This window comes from Dreissena polymorpha, chromosome 5 (genome assembly GCF_020536995.1).
Source record: "Dreissena polymorpha isolate Duluth1 chromosome 5, UMN_Dpol_1.0, whole genome shotgun sequence".
Classification (NCBI taxonomy): domain Eukaryota; kingdom Metazoa; phylum Mollusca; class Bivalvia; order Myida; family Dreissenidae; genus Dreissena; species Dreissena polymorpha.
Genome location: NC_068359.1, coordinates 81,368,418 through 81,390,188, shown reverse-complemented (window position 1 = coordinate 81,390,188; position 21,771 = coordinate 81,368,418). Strand labels below are relative to the sequence as shown.

The 21,771-nt window shown below is 34.5% G+C and overlaps 2 protein-coding genes across 9 annotated transcripts in view; one reads left to right on the top strand and one right to left on the bottom strand.

Annotated features, from left to right (window-relative positions):
- Window positions 1-5,426, top strand: part of LOC127832615 (F-box only protein 15-like) — a 126,569-nt gene extending 121,143 nt beyond the window's left edge. Inside the window, exons 11-12 of the mRNA XM_052358141.1 lie at window positions 920-1,018; window positions 5,386-5,426. Coding sequence (XP_052214101.1) covers window positions 920-924 — 5 coding nt within the window. The 3' untranslated portion in view covers window positions 925-1,018; window positions 5,386-5,426. The remainder of the gene's footprint in view (window positions 1-919; window positions 1,019-5,385) is intronic.
- The window catches only part of LOC127832613 (protein O-glucosyltransferase 2-like), a 209,525-nt gene that overhangs the window by 150,346 nt on the left and 37,408 nt on the right, over window positions 1-21,771 (bottom strand). Inside the window, exons 6-9 of one of the 8 annotated variants that reach the window (XR_008026990.1) lie at window positions 20,175-20,412; window positions 18,146-18,355; window positions 16,993-17,082; window positions 15,873-16,490 (exon numbers count right to left, since the gene is read on the bottom strand). The exons of 3 other annotated variants lie outside the window; for them this stretch is intronic. Coding sequence is in view for 4 of the 5 variants with exons in the window: in XM_052358132.1 (XP_052214092.1) it covers window positions 16,344-16,490; window positions 16,993-17,082; window positions 18,146-18,355; window positions 20,175-20,412 (685 nt within the window). In the remaining variant the exon portion in view is untranslated. The remainder of the gene's footprint in view (window positions 1-15,872; window positions 16,491-16,992; window positions 17,083-18,145; window positions 18,356-20,174; window positions 20,413-21,771) is intronic. 4 more of the 8 variants (XM_052358132.1, XM_052358133.1, XM_052358135.1 and 1 more) reach the window with 4 other exon arrangements.

The following is a 21,771-nucleotide window of genomic DNA, read 5'->3' as shown; positions in this document are numbered from 1 at the left end:
CAATCAAGATGATCAAAAATTATTTTTAAACTTTAAATAACTGATGGCAATTATTTTCCAGATTTTTATGTTATTGTCCCAAAAAATTTTTTTATAATAGCTTGTATTTTTAATTATGAGGATTCTAAGTATTTGCCCAAGCCACTTCTTCAACAATACATTGTTAGATCATAATAATAAATAGAACGGGATGTAGCATTTGCATGTACATGTATGTAGGTTGAAATTGTTGTGAAAGTATTTACAAATCATAAGATTTATGTACATAGAGGCTATCTACTATATATCCAAATGAAAACTGCATATTTAAACACTCTGAAAATATAGCAGTTTGAAGGAAGGATATTCTTTATGATTAGTCAAATGTCTAAGGTCAGAATTGCATGTTGAACACTGGGCATATCATTATTTATTATATTATTGTATTTATTAGTATTTATTATACCAACCGATTGTTAATAGACTTAAATCTAAAGATGAATAATATTCTTAAAACTCTTTTCTTCAAGAAAAATCTCTCATTGATATAAGTACCATTTTTTTGCCTGTATATTATCCAAGCTTTGACATATTTGTATTAGGTTGAATACTATTCTTTATTATTAAGTCTGATAATGGGTTGGTGAATACTGGTCATGGACTTTTAACACTTTTCCACTTAGATTCGTATTATGACGCATTTGTAGTCCTTAGAAAGTTACATTTAATTAAAGACATTTCTTACTAGATTAAAGTTGTAAATGCTTCAATTCCAACCCTTAGATACTAATGAGCAGCAAACAGCATAAAACCTGTACAAACTGCGAGTTACTGGCAGGCTGTTCTGGTTTTATGCTGTTTGCACATAGCCATTTTTACTTTGTTTCTAAATGGGAAAGATTTAACTAGCTGGTTTCTGAATTTGTAAGTTTGTCTTCAGGTTAACATGATTACCAGTGTACGGTGGACATCAGGACAGCTAGGCAGTCAATATGGAGTCAACAGTTCTCGAATCTGTCATGTAAAAAAGAGTCCATAGGTATGATTCTGTCAGTATTTGCTGTTTAACAGAAACTATGTGGTGTAGTGGATGTGATGTCCGCCTAGCGATCGGGAGGTCACGGGTTCGATCCCCATTGTGGGAGCGTTCTTTAAATTTCCCCCATAGACATCTGAAGTACTGGTTCTAGGTCAAGGAAACGGACTCGAGAGCGTTTCAAATAAGTCTTAGGCTTTCTATGCAATCGAGCTTAAACAAATACCGTAAATTTGCGGCCATAAGTCGACCTAAAAACGCTCCCAAAATTGACTTTAAAAGTCAACTCGACTTATGGATGAGGTACTAAATAAAAAAAAAAAAAAAAACATATTTCTGTGCCGTTTTTTTTAAAGTAATAAATCTCTGAAGCGGAGGAATGATGACTGTTTACGGTAAGGCCGACTCGTCTTTTACTTAAATGTCCGCCGATAACAAAATACTGCATGTTTACATTGGTTTTTAATTCATTAATCTTCGTTATAAGTCCAAATTAAAACATGTAAAAATAACTTCGAAAATATTAAACATTTGTGACGTACGGTAAAGTGGCGAAATTTATACATAGCAATTTGTCTATTGATACATCGTCCGTTGTCTGCTAAGAACAATAGAAAATCGACTGCTGACACTTGTACCCATTTAAAGTTAATCCGTGTAAATACAAACTGTCAACAGATGCAGGTGTCTTTATGCCACCAATTATCGCTTCTCGGCCTTTTGACTAAGATCAGGGTGTAAAGTGTATTCTTTATTGCGTCACGCCTAAAATAGTTATCCGTTAATGATATGCACAACGGTTCTGCTACAAACTACTTCTGACCAATCAAAATTAATTACTTTATCGTTGGATACGCATTTAACCAATCGCTATTGTTCAACTTCACATGGTATATTTAGCCGGATTTTTTTCGAAAAAATCTCGGCTTATAGATTGATGTTGTCGGGCGGGCGGGCGGGGTGGCGGCGTGCTCGAAAATGTTAAAGTTCTTATTTCATGGTATAACTTTGGTATGCTTGGACCTAGAGTCTTCAAACTTGACATGAAGGTTGGCCAGGATTAACAGATGACCACTGGTCATTTCAAGGTCATTCATTTGAAGGTCAAGGTCACTGTGACCTTCAATATAAAAAATGTTAAAGTTGTTATAACTTTGGTATGCTTGGACCTAGAGTCTTGAAACTTGACATGAAGGTTGGCCATAACTAGTTAGTAACCACTGGTCATTTCAAGGTCATTCATTTGAAGGTCAAGGTCACTGTGACCTTGAATGTAAAAATGTTAAAGTTCTTATTTCATGGTATAACTTTGGTATGCTTGGACCTAGAGTCTTCAAACTTGACATGAAGGTTGGCCAGGATTAAGAGATGACCACTGGTCATTTCAAGGTCATTCATTTGAAGGTGAAGGTCACTGTGACCTTCAATATAAAAATGTTAAAGTTGTTATAACTTTGGTATGCTTGGACCTAGAGTCTTGAAACTTGACATGAAGGTTGGCCAGAACTAGTAAGTAACCACTGGACATTTCAAGGTCATTCATTTGAAGGTCAAGGTCACTGTGACCTTGAATGTAAAAATGTTAAAGTTGTTATAACTTTGGAATGCTTGCACCTAGAGTCTTGAAACTTGACATGAAGGTTGGCCAGAACTAGTAAGTAACCACTGGACATTTCAAGGTCATTCATTTGAAGGTCAAGGTCACTGTGACCTTGAATGTAAAAATGTTAAAGTTCTTATTTCATGTTATAACTTTGGTATGCTTGTACCTAGAGTCTTCAAACTTGAAATAAAGATTGGCCAGTACTAGAAGATGACCACTGGTCATTTCAATGTCATTCATTTGAAGGTCAAGGTCACTGTGACCTTAAATGTTAAAATGTTAAAATTGTTATAACTTTGGTATGCTTGGACATAGAGTCTTCAAACTTGACATGAAGGTTTGCAAGCACACTTAGATGACCACTGGTCATTTCAAGGTCATTCATTCTAAGGTCAAGGTCACTGTGACCTTGAATGTAAAAATGTTAAAGTTCTTATAACTTTGGTAGGTAAAAATGTTAAAGTTCTTATTCCATGTTATAACTTTGGTATGCTTGTACCTAGAGTCTTCAAACTTGACATAAAGGTTGGCCAGTACTAGAAGATCACCACTGCTCATTTCAATGTCATTCATTTGAAGGTCAAGGTCACTGTGACCTTCAATGTTAAAATGTTAAAATTGTTATAACTTTGGTATGCTTGGACCTAGAATCTCAAACTTGACGTAAAGGTTTGCAAGCACACTTAGATGACCACTGGTCATTTCAAGGTCATTCATTTCAATGTCATTCATTTGAAGGTCAAGGTATTGCATTGACAAAAACACGAAAGGTACTTTCCTGTCATTTAAATCAAAAATCCGGCTTCAATGCGGTCATCTCCGACCGCGGAACTCTTGTTTTTTATTGGATGAAGGTGTGGTTTCGTTGATTTATTCACAACTGTCCCACAATTTATGCATAATCGTTTCGTAAATAAATAGATCTTATCTGAGTGATGATTTCATTCATTGTTTGATTAGAATAATATTACGCACTCACCCTGGATTATTAAAAGTGTAATTGGACACATTAAATACACAATTACTTTATATTAGCTGCTTAGTATTATTAGATAAGACGTTTTTCCAGAATGCAGAAAATATTTCTCGGGTATCTCGTGATTTACGAATATGTATATAACAGTCGAATAGCGAGCGATGCGAGTGTTGGTAAATTCACGTGTTTCATGCATAATGGCGAAAGCGTTTTTGATTATTTGAGAGCAAGTTACAATTATTTTGACCATATAATGCATTTCTGCGTTCAAGATTTTAACGAATTTTCACATCAATAGCACTAACACTTTAATACAAAAATATCTGCTCATCATATAAACGCTGAAAGTTATTACGTTAAATGGGAAACTAATTTTGATTTGTGAAATATATATTAAGTTCGAAATAATCAATGATATGTTATTATGATTTTTGAGCAATAAAATATGTTTTTCGTGATAATAAATAATTGAAACGTTGAATGTTTCGTTTTAAATATATCCTTATTATTAATATCCCAAAAAATGTCAACTGCCAGTGCAAAAGCCCTCAGAACCATGACTAAAACGTCACTTAAACATGTCTGAGGTATTGAGGAAGTTTACCCCCGACTTATGGCAGAGTCAAGGCAAAAACCAAGTTTTTCTAGCCACGTTATACCCCTCGACTTATGGCCGAGGTAGACTTATGGCCGCAAATGTACGGTAGGTTTAAACTTAACAGAAACTATTTCAGAACTGTTAAGTTTGAAATACATATAATACACATTTCTGAAATGATGATTTAACTGCAACATGCTTATATATTTAGATAAGTGAAGTAGAGAAAAATGTTTTGGCTGAAAAAAGTGAGGCTTATATATACTCTCAAAAAATATCCTTAAGGGCCGACTTAAGATTGCATGGAGTTTTTGTTAGAACACGACAAACATTCTACAGATTACTTAAGTAATATCCTTGGAGTTGTAAAGTTCCGGGGCATTTACCTTAAAATGTCTGAAGCACGTAAATGTTGATAACATTATAAATATTTTATCATTTATCTATCATTTTGTAAGCAGAAATCATTAAATTTCACAAATGAAAATGCAATCTTGAACACAACTCAAGTTAAGATATTTCTTAACAGCTTTGTGGATATGGGCCCATGGTATTATAATACATGTATAAAGGTGGCATCAGATTGGTATCATGCATTCACATTAGCAGGTAAATATATAATTATTTTTATGTCCCCCAGTCTATACAGGGGCACATATTGTTTTTGTCCTGTCTGTTTGTTGGTTTGTTTGCGTCAAACTTTGCTTCAGATTTCATCTGTCAAGGTCAAAGGTCAAATATATGGGGGGGGGGACATAATGTTTCACAAACACATATTGTTTTCTTTGAAATTGAAATCCTGTTGATGAGGTTGACTTGGTCGGATGATGATTTTTTAAAGTGGTTGCTAATCACTGTCATATTTATAAATTTAGTATAGAAAGTTCGCACATGTATCCGGTCGCCGCATTTGAAAGGTTAACCTCATTCTGGGTAAAACAATGCTTCCTTCATCCCAGATAAGTCTGTGCAGTCTGCCCAGGCTTATCAGGGACGACACTTTCTGCTTTTGTGGACTTTTGTGTTTAAAGCGAGTTTGTTTCTTTTTTCAAGAAAATCCAGTTGAGGCAAAAATTATTTCCCTTATTAGTCTGTGAAGACTGCATAGGCTAACATAAGATGCCACTTTACGCACATGCATTAAGCCCAGTTTTCCCAGAGCAAGGCCCATATACACTCAAACCTGGTTTCAGGGGGTTCCCAGTTTGCTGTATTTCCACTGATCAGAAAGGACCATCACTGTGATCATGTGATCATGCAGAAGAAGCTCCAGTTTCCATGGAAAACAGACGCCTTTAAGGGCATTCTTGAGGTATCGACTTGACACTTTACCACCCAGATACGCATTTTGATGCTTTTGCAGTTCCGTAGAAAATCATATCAAATTAAAGACCTTTCTTGCTATATTCAAGTTTTGACGGCTTCATTTCCAACCCTGATATACTAATAAGCAAACAGCATAAAACCTGAACATCCTTGAATAACTCGCAGACTCTTCTTGTTTTATTCAGGTTGCATAGAGCCATTTTCACTTTTGAGTCCTGAGCTTAAAAGGGCTCATGAAACAATTGTGTGTATGAGCTTTAATTAGCGGTAATAATATAACATTTACTAGATATTAAGCCCCCGGATCGAATGATCGGGGGTATATTGTTTTTGGCCTGTCTGTCTGTCTGTCATTGTATGTGTCTTGCTGTCATTGTATGTGTCCCAAAACTTTAACCTTGGTCATAAATTTTGCAATATTGATAATAGCAACTTGATTTTGAGACACATTTTGAGTGGTGAAAGGTCAAGGTCATCCTTCAAGGTCAAAGGTCAAATATATAGCTTCAAAGTGGCGCAGTAGGGGGCATTCTGTTTCACAAACACAGCTCTTGCATGACCATGCCATGATAATAGTGGAAGGGCATATAGGATTTACCGCGTTTTCCATGTAAGATAGATGACTTCAAGGGCATATTTGAGGTAATGACTTAAGAAACAATTTGGTTGATGATCTGTGTGTTATTTAAAGTTTATAAGGTATTGCTGTGCCAGAGGCTGCATTATGTGTTGACCTTGAGTGTTGCCCAGTATTTCTACCTGATTAACTTTACACAACTCACGAAAATTGGGACAAAATTTTAATTATATCTGCACTTTCCAGCAATAAGATTTTAATAATTGAAGTCATATCAAATTTGGTGTGGTCTTTTGCTATTCGGGAGGGAACCTGAGTACCCGAAGGAAAGCCACCTGCCTGATACGGCACTCACTTATTATAATACATGTCCCGGGAGCAGGGATTGGACCCGGGTCACCTAGGTGAGAAGCGTGCATACCAACCCCTGCGCTTATGAGACACCCCACATTAGCCTGAGATAGCAGTTATAATATGACTTTTATCACTTGATATGGCCCAGCCCTGATAATGCCTAAAGGACATGTAGTATTGACACCATTTCATAAAACAGTTTCGTGCTGTAAAGCTGCTATTATAAATATTGGTAATAAAATACTTATATTTAAATCTTTATGGTCACAATATAAAAGACTGCATTGTAATCTGTGATATAACAATTCTGACGCTATCTTTCTGTATTTTCTGTATATAAGCTTTGTTCTTTGAAAACTGGGTTTAACGCATGTATGTTAAGTATTGTCCCAGATTAGCCTGTGCATTTGGCCATTATGTTGTTTGAAGGTTATTAAAAAATGTGATTTTGACAGCTTTTATTACGCAACATGTTTTATAGAAACTGGTTAATTTTTTTGAGTTATAAACCAGATCTTTGTTTGCAGGACGTTGTTTGGATTGACCTTGTTGTCTTGGATGAAAGACAAGAACCATTCTGGTGTATAAGGTATGATAGAAAATCAAAAAAAAAAAATGCATATAAAAGTTTCAAAATATTTTGTGAACACTATTTGCCATAATTATTTCAGTTAATTTCTATTAAATTTGTTACATGCGTAATATAATTGACAAATGAAAACCAGCATTTGTAATAGGCCTTTAATGCAATTTAAGCCTGTGTTGATAAGGCAAGCTTCCAGGATATAAGATCTTGTTGGCTCATAATATAAATATTTGGAAGTGAGGATTATTGTTTAGAATATGTGTTTAGCCACCAGTGTTGAAAGTATTTGAAGTAATTGTTAATACATTTAGTTTGCGTAATATATATAAACATGTATCTGTAACATTTGCTTCAATTTAAGGCCTTTTATTACAATGTCTGTTCTTTTATTTCAGTTCACTATGTGAGATAGAATGCAAAAAACTTGTGTCTAGTAAGTACTGATACTGTTTGGAAATTCTAAAATGGTAGACAATAGAATCTTACACAACTTCCTAATTAAATTATTTAAAAAAGCATATATTATAATAAAATTGCAATTTTGTTTTGGTTTAAATAACAGTTTATTGTAAAAATATATATTATAACTGTTGTCTATATTATAACTGTTGTCTATATTATAACTGTTGTCTATATTATAACTGTTGTCTATATTATAACTGTTGTCTATATTATACAGTATTTTTTATGCTTTTTTAATGGCATACTTGCGCTTCTAGTATTTTGAATAAACACCTTTCAGATCATGACTTTGATTATTCTGGCGAGGATGCCTATATCATGACATACAAAGATGATCGAGGAAAACTTGAAGCTCTAATGAATAAGGTGAGTTTTTGTATTTCTCTGTGAAGTCTTGATTTTAGCTTTTTTATTTTCCTGCGAAGTCTTAAGTTAAGCTTTTGTATTAAATTAAGCTGTTGTATTTTCCTCTGAAGTCTTAAGTAGTTAAGCTTTTGTATTTCCATTGAAGTCTTACGTTAAGCTTTTGTATTTCCCTGTGAAGTCTTAAATTAAGCTTTTGTATTTCCCTGTGATTTCTCAAGTTGAGCTTTTGTATTTCCCTGTGAAGTCCTAAGTTATTTTTTTATATTTCCCTGTGAAGTCTTAAGTTAAGTTTTTGTATTTCCCTGTGAAGTCTTAAGTTAAGTTTTTGTATTTCCTGTTGAAGTCTTAAGTTAAGCTTTTGTATTTCCCTATGATATCTTAAAGTGAGCGGTTGTATTTCCATGTGAAGTATTAAGTTAAGCTTTTGTATTTCCCAGTGAAGTCTTAAAGTGAGCGGTTGTATTTCCCTGTGAAGTCTTAAGTTAAGCTTTTGTATTGCCCATTTAAGTTTTATAGTGAGCTGTTGTATTGCCTGTTAAAGACTTATCATCAGTGCATGTTGTTATTGTGGCTTATTACAGAACTCTTTTAATGGAATGATGATCCATAGTATAAGTATCTATCTATTTGTAGAAGTATGTACTTCTTGTCGATGCAATTTACACAAAATAATTTTTTAATTTATTATTTGCAGCTTTTTATGCCCTCGGGAGGATGGCATATAGCAGTTGAACTGTCGGTCCGTCTGTTTGTCAGTCTGTGCGTCAGTCCGAAAACTTTAACACTGGCCATAACTTTTGCAATATTGAAGATAGCAACTTGATATTTGGCATGCATGTGTATCTCATGGAGCTGCACATTTTAAGTGGTGAAAGGTCAAGGTCATCCTTCAAGTTCAAAGGTCAAAAAACAAAATCCAAGGGAAATAACAAGCTTTAAAGGGAGATAATATTTTTTAAAGTGATATAATAAAAATATGTAATTTAAAGCGGTGCAGTAGGGGGCATTCTGTTTCTGACAAACACATCTCATTTAGCAATCAACATATTGAGTAAAGCGCTATTCTTCTTACATCTTGCTTGATAAAGTAGTAGAACACAATAACTCGCATATAAGTATAATGTTATAGTCATAACTAATTATTTGTGTTCCTTATATATTTGCAGACAGATAATGACCTTTACTTCATGACCCAGTTAAACCTGAAACTCTCCCTGGACGCAATCAACCAGTGGTTTGGAACAAGTTATAGATGATCAAGGGGAAAGATCATGAACAATAACAATTATAATCTGAGAATCAAGTGCATAATGTTATACATGATCATAAATTGCCATTGCTTAGTCTGTTATAAAACAGCCTCGTCATAAAAACATCATTGATTCCTGTCTTAGTCTTTAAAATGGACCAGTTAACATTTGTCTGAAACAGTGGCTATTTTAATTATTTTAATTATATCTTAAAATAATCTACTTGAAGTTTCATATTTTGGCAGGTTTTATATTTTAAATTGCATAGAAATTAGTGCTTACAATAATGTATTAGTCAAAGTTAGCTAATAACAAGTTGATAAATTGTGAACAAAAAGCAATTTTGAAGTAAAAATAATATATTAAAAAGCAAATACACCTTTTAAAGTAAGTGGATTTACTTGAAATACTTTTGGAATATGATCCCTGTAATAAGCACATTAAAATGTTGAAGAATATGAAAGATTGGACAGTTATTTAGTTAAAAAATGTTTTAAGATTGTTACTCATACCAATTTACATATGGTAAAATGAGACAATAGCAAAAATTACTTTTAATACATTTAAGTTATTGACATGTTGAGGAAAACTGACTCAAGGGTTTTCATTGAAAATGTGGTTATTGAACACTGACTGTCATCGCATCCAATTCAACTTAAATCAAATGTAAATGGTTCCCAACAAATGTACTTCTTTATTAAACTAATAAGTGATGTCTTCATTCTAGAATGACTTTCAAGTAAGATTAAAAGTTATATAATAATCTGCATCATATTGTTTGTGTAGTTTTCGCAGTAAATAGTAGATCAATGTAAGTTGATAAATTGATACTAGATGCGCTTTGGTCTGTAAATGTGGATGCACATTGATGTGAGTTAAATTTCACGGCTGTCACAGTTCTAATTATTTTAAATAGGTATGCTGAATCTATATGAGATACATACTTGTGTATACTTGTTCCAAGTTCAGTATATTGTAGCAATTAAGGCTGCCCGGGACACATCTTTTTTAATATATATATATATATATATATATATATATATATATATATATATATATTGTTTTAATTTATATGTGTGTCATATTTATATTTGTTTATTTAATGTTCCATGATGTATTGGTGATTTTGAAAGACTGAAATACTGTTTTCTGGATTTGCTAATGTACACTGGTATAACAGTTCTTGAAACCTGTTCATTTGGAATATTATCTTTTGTTTGCAAACATGAGTTGATTAAGTCAGTGTACTGACTCTGTAGGTCTTGACAAATAACTGTAAAAAACATGTATGTTTTAAAATAAACATTTTTTGTTGGTTAATGTCAAATAAATTATTAAAATAAGTTTAGGATTTTATGGAAAAATACTCAAGGTTATAATTACACCATTTACATAAATATATTAAGTGTGTAACTGATTCTGTCAAACTGCATGGAAACAAATGTTCAGATACAGACCAAAAAACCTCAAGTTCCGTAACATGAAATACTAGAGCAAATTGCTTGGTGTATGCTAGTGACATCAAAGAATATTACTTTTATTGTTCAGTATTTTTAAGTAAAAGGTATCCATTCCTTTTTATATGCCAGCTTCGAATGATTGACATTTTGTGAGACAAGGGTAATTTCCAGAATCAGTCACTTAAATGAAAACCAAACCATTTTCATTTTAATACTGCATGCTTGTATTAAATTGTTTATTCATATTTGATAATGAATAATGATTCTTAGATTACTTTATACGTATGTTACTATTGTGCATGCTAACTTGTCATAGGTATTTCATTATTAGGTAAACCATGTTTTTGTTAAAAAACTGCATAATTATATTGTTTGGCATAGATAATGAATCATAATCTGTGGCTTACCTTGTAAATATGTTTATACTTGCATTTTGATATTTAAAATTTTTGAAATTATAATGTCTAGCAGTATTTGTTCTAGAAAAGTGCATGTGTGTGTTGCATCACATGACTTTGTATTATTTAACTACTCAGTTTATTTTATATAATAATGCAATTACACTGTCTGTATTATGGGCTGGTGGCCTTTGACTGCAAATAAAATATTCGTATAAATATTTGTATTCTTTTCATGTGCCTTACATAAAATGTTTAAACACACAGTTATATTAAATCCTTCATTATTATTTATATTTAAGAAACAAATAGCACATTTATGTACACAACCTTTATTTTCTTAATCAATTACACATATGAGACAAATGCACATATTTAGTTAATTACTTGAAGCAGCATGCATTGTGTGACTTGCACAGTTCTTAAGGCACCGTGGGTCAAGTCAAGATGGCATATTAGGGGATATGCTTGTAAAATATTTTGGCTGTGCTCTGTGAAAAGGGGGTTTAATGCATGTGCGTAAAGTGTCGTGCAAGACTAGCCTAAGCAGACCCCACAGGCTTATCAAGGATGGCACTTTTTGCTTTTATGATATTTTTCGTTTAAAGAAAGTCTCTTCTCAGCTAAAAATTAAGTTAAGGCGGACAGTGTCTTCCCTTATTAGCCTGCGTGGACTGCACAGGCTAATCTGAGACAACACTACGCATATGCATTAAACCCCCTTTTCACAGAGCACGGCTCATTTGTATATTATAAATTGCATATATAATGATAAAAATCACACAGCAACATACCTAAAGCTTAAAGAACATATTTTTGTTCCATTCCATGCCTTTAGTAATCCTCAAATTGATAACTATGTGCAAAAAATACGTCACTATATTTTTTAAGGTATACAGTCATTCAGTGTGTTTTTTTCTATAAGAAATGAATCTGAAAAGAGAAAAACATGGTACTTTTCAGTAAATAAAATTTCAGCAAGTGCTGTCACTTAAGTGTCAAATGCCCCTGAATTAATGCATTTTGACCAACACGTATGATATTGACCTTAAAAGTTTGAAAAAACAAATTTATAAATTGAAACAAGAGGGCCTGAGATTCGAATGGAACTGACCTATTCTGTGCAGCCAAAGATGTCATTAGAACAAAATGTTCTTACCAACTTTCATGACTAGTGAACACCTTGGCATCCACGTTTTTCAACAGACCAGAACCATTTTCATACACATCCAAGATATCATTTAAACAAATATACTGACAAAGTTTCATGAAGATTCATAAGTCCATATAAGGAAAATTGCCCCGCTCACTGGTGGTCATGTTTTTCAAGCAACTGGAACCATTTTCAAACTTGTTCAAAATATAATTGGGACAAATCTGACAAAGTTTCATGATGATCATACAATAAATATGGCTTCTAGAGTGTTAACAAGGTTTAACTATAGATATATATGGAAAAATGCCACACCCCTTGGCAGCCATGTTTTTCCACCAACCGGAACCATTTTCAAACTCATCCAAGATATCATTTAGACAAATCATCTGACCAAGTTTCATGATGATCGGACAAAAAATGTTGCCTCTAGAGTGTTAACAAGGTTTTACAAAAGCATGATACATAGCCATATTAGGAAAAATGCCCGCCCCCTGGTGGCCATGTTTTTTAAGAAACCAATACCATTTTCGAACTCATCCAAGATATCATTAGGACAAATCTTTTGACAAAGTTTCATGAAGATCGGAAAATAAACGTGGCCTCTAGAGTGTTAACAAGGTTTTACTATAGCCATATAAGGAAAAATGCCCCGCCCCCTGGCAGCCATGTTTTTCAACCAACCGGCATCATTTTTTAACTTGTCCAATATATTATTGGGATGAATCTTCTGACCAAGTTTCATGAAGATTGCACAATAAATGTGGCCTCTAGAATGTTAACAAGATTTTACTATAGCCATATAAAGAAAAATGTCTCGCCCCTTTGCAGCCATGTTTTTCAAGTAAACGTAACCATTTTCAAACTCATCCAAGATATCATTGAGACTAATCTTCTGACCAAATTTCATGAAGATTGGACAATAAATGTGGCCTCTAGAGTGTTCACAAGGTTACTATAGCCATATATAGCCATTTAAGGAAAAATGCCCTGCCCCTTGGCAGCCATGTTTTTCAAGCAAACGTAACCCTTTTTGAACTCATCCAAGATATCATACAGACCAATCTTCTGACCAAATTTCATGAAGATTGGACAATAAATGTGGCCTCTAGAGTGTTAACAAGGTTTTACTATAGCCATATAAGGAAAACTGCCCCGCCCCCTGGCGGCCATGTTTTTTTCACCGATCTAGACCATTTTTGAACTCGTCCGAGATATCAATAAAACCAATGTTTTGACCAAGTTTCATGATGATTTGGCAAAAATTGTGACTTCTAGAGCGTTCACAAGGTTTCTCTATAGCCATATAAGGAATACTGCCCCGCCCCCTGGCGGCCATGTTTTTCAACGGATCGGAACCATTTTTGAACTCAACCAACATATCATTAAGGCAAACATTTTGACAAAGTTACATGAAGATTAGGCATCAAATGTGACTTCTACAGTGTTCACAAGGTTTTTCTTTTTTTTGACCTAGTGACCTAGTTTTTGACCCAGCATGACCCAGTTTCGAACTCCGTCGAGGTATCAATGGGACAAATGTTCTGACCAAAGTTCATGAAGATCAGACAATAAATGTGGCCTCTAGAGTGTTCACAAGGCAAATGTTGACGGCGCGAGACGTACAAAAGGGGTCACAAAAGCTCACCATGAGCATGTTGTGCTCAGGTGAGCTAAAAATAAACACTTAATCTTAATGTCCTTTCTTCAGATAAGAATTTTCAGTGAAATACATTTTACAGATCTAGGGGGTAGGAAAGACAGTATGATAACTTCATGCTTCCATTTTGGGGGCATAAAAGGTATCCCAGCTATATAACACTTGTTAGTACAAAAATAATTAACAGAGATAGCTTATGTGACCACAAGAAGACTAGAATTGTATATTGGTATACAATATGTAGATATAATATAAAAAATGGCAAACAAAACCTTCATAGAGTTAAATAATTCAATTTTCATATAATATAATAATTGCAAAACAAGCGCACAGTGTAAATATATTTGTAACTATTCAATACATGTATTTACAAGATGCTCTTCAAAATCAGGTAATAAATAGACAACAAAAGGGACAAAATTTAATTGAGGTATTCTAATTTAAAGCCACCCAATCAAAAAAGTACTTAAGCAAAGAAAAACTTATTAATTAATGGCATTAACAACTATGTATGCATAATTAAACCAGAACAGATACATGTATATACAAACATTGAAAAAAATTAAATGACCACATGGCATGCCATATTTTTGTGGCTAGTTATTGAAATTAACAAACGCTTTATTGTAAATCCATAAACATGTATATGGAAAGCTTGGTGAAGATTCAGTGAAAAGTGAAAGAGTGAATTAAGCTTTTTTTGAACAAACAAAGGGCAATTACTTTGCAGTGCCAAATGGGATTTTGCTGGCTATTAAACTTGGCAGCATTTATTGTCAGCAAACCTTTCCACAAAGTAAGGTGATGTTTTTATGAAAACTGCACATTTGGAGAGCTGAAACGGAAAATTTCCTAATTTGTGTACAAATGATGCGCAATAAAATCCTAAGTGGGTGGTCAATGAACTTAGCCTTCATTAAATGTCAACATGACATGACATTTTCAGAGTTTGTTGAAGATTCTATAAAACTGTTAAACTTAGAGGAAAGCTCCATGCCCAAACACTAGGCCTTCTGACAATAATATGTCCCATCACGAGACAGGCATATAAAAATGGAAATCCCTTTATAATTTATGTTACTTCAAAAGAAAGAACACAATTCCGAACTTTTCGTAGCTCAAAGCAAGGGATATTCTTTAAGGTAGTATGGGAATCCTAGGTACTGGTATTATATCGGATACTTTTCATAACAGTTCAAACTAAAGTCCTGAAATTTAGTTAGGCAAGGATTCATTGCTATAAGACATATGTCATAATGTTCTAAAAGAAAAATATTGCCTAGAAAGATACTTAGCTTTTTTGGATTGGTTGCATGTTGTTGAGTAATATAACACCATGTGTGCTAGTTACCTAACATTTTTGTAAATAATTTCAATAAAAAACAAACATTCCAAAACAAATTAACAATCTTAACAATTTAAATTTCTACAAAAATTGTGTTCATAGTGTTTCTGATTTTCACCACCTGTATTTTTTTTTAATTGTACCATCTGTTAATATGGGAAAATGTTATAATTTTGTTAATATTTGTGAACAAAATGTACATAAATGGGTCTCTTTTTCAATGTAAAACTATTTTTTTTTTCAATATTAGCTCCACAAGTTAGCTTAACTTCAATTATCTGTGGCCAATAAAAAAACACTTCCATATACCTGTATGCATAGAATATGACAAGTCTTTGTAATAGAAAGTTCTTAAGTAAAGACCCAAAAATATTAACATTGAGCAGATTTCCAGCACCGTGAGTATGTACGTAAATCAATGTATCAAATTGTACATAAATAACGACTGCAAAAAGAAACTAAATAAACACGAAACAAGATAATAAAATAACATGAAACAGTTTTGAAATACAGATTTTGTGAGGCAAGACATTTTGGTCTCAACATCATATACAATGTACGATGAAATATATGTATATGAATTCCTTGACAAAACTCTAAGAAAGCAATAATTAATGCCTTGCGGTTCAAAAACATAGCTTGAATACCTGCACTTCTTAAATAACATTTCTAACTCACATCAAATGTGTACTTGCAACAAACAAAATCTACAAGGTCCTGGGTGAAGAATGAAATAATTACACCTAATAAAAAAGTGTTAAAACCTCTGTCACTAGAGAATATTTCAACGCATTTTAAAAGGAATTCTGGTCTTCTTACAGACAATGACCTTTATATCCCTTAATGTCTTACAAATATTTTGCAAGTAAAATATGTGTCACAATTTTTTTTTCAAGATTTATATTTCAATGAGAGCAATACATTATATATATATATCTGGGCTGTGCTCTGTGAAAAAGGGGTTTAATGCATGTGCGTTAAGTGTCATCCCAGATTAGCCCGTGCAGTCCGCCTAAACTGGATTCTGCTAAGAAGAGACTTTCTGTAAAGGAAAAATCCCATACAAACGGAAAGTTTCGTCCCTGATTAGCCATGCGGACTGCACAGGCTAATCTGGGATGACACTTCACGCACATGCATTAAATCCTCTTTTCACAGAGCACGGATCATATTTTACACAAAATGACTGGTGTCTGTCCCTTGAGAGGTATCTCTCACAACTCGTCGTCCACATGAGCATGTCTGGATTTCTTGCGTAATTTCTCACACGCACAATCGCTGTCCTGTCCCTTCGGCTGTTCCACGGCCTCCCACGTATCATCTGGCGCCGACGGCGGGGATTTCAGTCGCTTGGCATATTCCTGTTGAAAAATATTTCACTCATAAATAACATCAATACCTTATCCCCAATAACAGCAAATCTTATATTTACAAGCAAATATGTTGAATTGATATCCCCTGCACAAACTGAAAAGTTTAAGAAGGACGGACAGACAGACAACACCAAAACAATCCTCAGCCTTAGGCGGGGGATAGTACAATGTCACACAAAATTGTTAAACAAAGGAGAATAGGCAAATGGTTTGGTTGACACATTGTAAGTAATCTTATTCCTATGATACTTACAACTAACAAGGTAGATTGCCATTATCTATTGTTAAGGAAGTGGAATAATAACAGGGCTTGCAAATGGCTTGAATGCATTCCCTGTGCATATTTTGGGAACCCAGAATTTTGAAGCATTTTGTTGTAAGCCCCAAAGCGCCACTCATATATTGCTCTGTATTATAAAATGTAATTCATACACACACCTTATTTAAAATAAGTACATAAACAGGGCCACAATAGACACACGATGCCTACCTCAAAAAGTTTCACATGGTAGCAGAATATTTCGCCTGGATGCAGTCTATGAAAAGCAAAATCCTGAGCATTTTTGCTAATTTCACGTGCCTGAAATGAGAGAGTATCAATCAAAATTTATACAAACAATACTTCTTAATGGAGAATTTTATCTAAAAAAAGTCAAATATCCCTCCCTCATTTACCTGTATATTGAAATTAAATTTGTTAAAAAATATTTGTTTCTCACATTTCTTTTTTTTCAGGTCAGATGATGTAAAAAATAATCTTGTTTTTCTTTAAATGAGGGTATACAAATAGAAAATGGTGTAAAGCTGAAGCATCAATGTAAGCCTCCTCAAAAGTTTACATTAAAACAGACAAAAAGATTGACGGATGTGAGTCCTCACAATTGATATTTAAGTGAATACTTAATTTCCTACCATAATGGCATTTTAGCCCCCTAGACCACGAATCATCCATTTATGAGAATGTATATGCCTTTGAGACACAGTAAAGTGTCTAATTGACAGACAGACAAATGTCTTGGGTGAATCCAGTTTATACTCAGTCTCCTTTGTTGCTATGGTGTAAATGTTAACCAACAAATACTAGCTCCAAGGACACCCTATTAGCATCATGCACAACAAGAACTACTTAGCCTCCTTCTGCAAAAAATCTGGGCTAAATACATGTTCGTTAAGTAATGTCCCAGATTAGCCTATGCAGTTTGCACAGGCTAATCACAGAATATACTTATAATTTTTATGGAGTTTTCATTCAAAGGATGTCTCTTTTAAGGACAATTCAGTGTAGGCAGATAGTTTTTGTCTCTAATAAGCCTATGCAGACTGCACAGGCTAATCTGGAACAACTCTACGCACATGCAATAAGCCAGTCTGACCAGAAGTAGGCACACTGCATACCTTTCTATTAACTCATATATGCCTAGCATCTAGAAAAAAGGCCTTTGCAAACAGCGTAGACCCAGATGAGACGCCGCATGATGCGGTGTCTCATCTGGGTCTGCGCTGTTTGCTTAAAGGAATTTCTGTAAGAAGTATTCTAAATATAGAAATAAATATACTAGACATCCCTAATTTCGGAAATAAATTGATCAAATTTCGAAGGACGGGAGAGTCCACTAGGCATAAATGGGTTAAAGTAAACTTGCCTTGTCATCATTTTCCCTGGCCCACTGTATCTGTTGGAGAAGGTCAGAAAGGTCATGCTTGAAGGGTATGTAGTGCACATAGGGTTGAAGGTCCTTGTAGAAGTGCTCGTAGTAGGAGGAGTCCTGCTTGAGGACCACCCCGTCACCCGCCAGTAGATAGGGGAACCGGTAGGCAGCCACGGTACCATCCAAGGTCACCTGGTACTTGTACTGTATGGATTGAAATCTCAATCTTGATTTGCGACATATTGGACATTGTGAAATAATACACAGCGACATTGGAGATTTGAAGGGCAGGGCTCGAGCTGTCGTTCGCCATTTGAGCCATTTGCGAAAATATTGAGAAATTGGCTCCAGAAAATTCTGATTTGCGAAAATGCTAAAATCTCGCAAATCTTCATTGAAATTATCCGCCATTTAAATCCAGACTGGTTTTGTATAGTTTTCTCTTTGTTTCATTAAAAGTGTTCGCAAATTGAACAATAAACAAAAACCGGTCTGCACCAGAACATGAGACATCGCTTGACCTTATTGTTATTGAAGCGCACGTGGTAGCTTGCCAATCAACATTGAGTTCGCTCACACATAATATTGGGTCAATCATGCGTAGACACTTGGAATACACAGTTGATATTGTCGTCTGCCAACAATTTATCAGCCGATGGCAAACGTCGTATTTAAAGATAAACATATGACAAGAGCAACAATAAATAATTTTCCAGCTGATCACTCTAGACCTGTCTACCGACTATCGATCTGAATTAAAGAATGATCATTAAATAATTAGTTCTATGTTGATGATGTTTCACCTTTCTGACGATTATCAACGTTATCGTTTGAAATAAAAGGTGATAATAAAGTTTTTTTACCTACAAGCTATGCTATTGTAAAGAAAAATGTCAACCAAATGGTTTATTTATTACGTATTTGCTAAGCTACCGATTTTCATTCTCTGCAATCAAACGATATGCAAAATTTATTTCAAGTGCAGAATACGTACAATTTTTCGGACTGTCGTTTTTGGATACATTATTTTTCGCTGATTTAAATTTATTTTCGGAGTTCTTTATAGAAGAAATAGAATGCAGAATACACATGCGGTAATACAGACGATGTGGTTTATATCATTTAGAATTGTATTCACTTCAAATTGCAATTGGAAAGACTATAACAAAGAACAATTTGTAAGTCTCTGGGTGGGGTGGGTGGCTTTGCTCTTTATTCCTGTTGGGTTCTTGGTTCTAAGACCTCCGGCCTAATTTTCAGGATTTCAAATTTAGGACAACATACTCCACTGTTAAGTGTACATGTACACATTAATTTATGTTTGTACTTTGAAAAGTACCATAATAATTATTTCTGTATTGAAAACTGCATGTTATATTATATGTGGTATGCCCGTGTTGTCATAAAAAGAAATATGAACAAGTTGATAGTATATATTATTATTTCAAAACCACTTTTCGCGCGCCGAAAAACCAAATCTGGTTGGCTCAAAGAAATTTTGGGCCAGTGCTAGCCTTGAAGGATATCTGCCTTTGTCAGTTATAATGTATTTAAATCAGTTATAATATTAACAAAAACCCTAATATTAAGCTCCAAACCATATCTTTTCAAACAACCACTAATTAACAATTGAAACAAGAGATGTATTTGTCAGAAACACAATGCCTCCTTCTGCGCCGCTTAGATAAATGTTTTTTCACCTTTCACCTTGAAGGATGACCTTGAAATTGACCTTTCACCACTCAAAATGTGCAGCCCCATGAGATACACATGCATGCCAAATATCAAGTTGCTATATGTGAAGGGACATAGAAGTTATAAGCATTTTTTGAAACCTAAATGCAAAACCTAAATGCAAAGTGTGACAGAAAGACGGGCAGACAGACGGACAGTCCAATCACTATATGCCCTCCTTCGGGGGCATAAAAACTTCTATATTCCAACATTTGCAATGATTTTAGAAATGATTTCCAACAAACCTGAAAATGTAACCTTTAACTAAATGGACAATAGAACTATTTACCTTAAAGAAATCGAAGAATGGAATGTTCTGCACAAGATCCCCATATTTCTCCTGGTCGTGCTTGAAGAAGAACATTCGGGTCATCTTTGCATCAAGTAGATCAGGGTGTGCCCTTGACATGACAACCAGGTCGAGTCGCTCCTGACGACTGTCCCTTCCTCTCCAGAACCCCTTCTCTGTCTTCTGTTCCCATGGTAACGGGCTCTTGCCCATCACGTGGTATATGTCAAGACTCTGTCTGTGAATATGATGTAGCACAAGCTTTTGGCATTCTGTCAAGAAGTTTTTAACCCGTTTCCACGCAGATACGCATTAAGATCTGTTTAAAGTCCATTAGAAAATCAAATCAAATTAAAAACCTTCCTTAATAGATTCAAGTGTTTTCATTCCCCAGATACTGATGAGCAGCAAACAGCATAAAACCTGAACAGACTGTGAGTTACTCGCAGACTGTTCTAGTCCTATGCTGGATGCATATAGCAATTTTCACTTTGCTTTGAGTGGGAAGGAGTTAACCCTTTCCCACTTAGAAGCAATGTGAAAATGGCTATGTGCAAAACAGCATAAAACCAGAACAGACTGTGAGTAATTTGCAGTCTGTTCATGTTTTATGCTGTTTGCTGCTCATCAGTATCTAAATGTTGGAAATGAAGCCTTAAAATCTTGAATATAGTAAGAAAGGTCTTAAATTAAATACCTTTCTAAGGGACTACAAATGCTTCGTAATACGTATCTTTGTGGTTAAAGGTGAAGAGCAATTTATAAGGACAACATTCAGCCGTATAGCTCATTCACCTATGTTTAACTATAAACGCCCCGTTTTTGTACTCAACAATATTTAACTTACAATTCCCTTTATGATCTTATTTTTTCATCAAGGTTTGTGCATAAACTTAAGTTACCCACTGCAGCATTCAATTAGTTATATTTATAACAATGTAGAACAAGGGCTGTTTGTAAAACATGCATGCCACCCATATGGGCTGTCAGTTGTAGTGCCAGCCATTGTGTGAATACGTTTTTTGGCACTGTGACCTTGACCTTTGACCTAGTGACCTGAAAGTCAATAGGGGTCATCTGCGAGTCATGATCAATGTACCTATGATGTTTCATGAACCTAGGCGTAAGTGTTCTTGAGTTATCATCCGGAAACCATTTTTCTAAGCTGAGTCACCATGACCTTGACCTTTGACCTAGTGACCTGAAAATCATTAGGGGTCATCTGCGAGTCATAATCAATGGACCTATGAAGTTTCATGATCCTAGGCATAAGCATTCTTGAGTTATCATCCTGAAACCATTTTACTATTTCGGGTCACCGTGACCTTAACCTTTGACCTAGTGACCTTAAAATCAATAGGGGTCATCTGTGAGTCATGATCAATGTATCTATGAAGTTTCATAATCCTAGGCATAAGCGTTCTTGAGTTATCATCCGGAAACCATTTTACTATTTCGGGTCACCGTGACCTTGACCATTGACCTAGTGACCTGAAAATCAATAGGGGTCATCTGCAAGTCATGATCAATGTACCTATGAAGTTTCATTATCCTAGGCATAAGCGTTCTTGAGTTATCATCAGGAAACCATTTTACT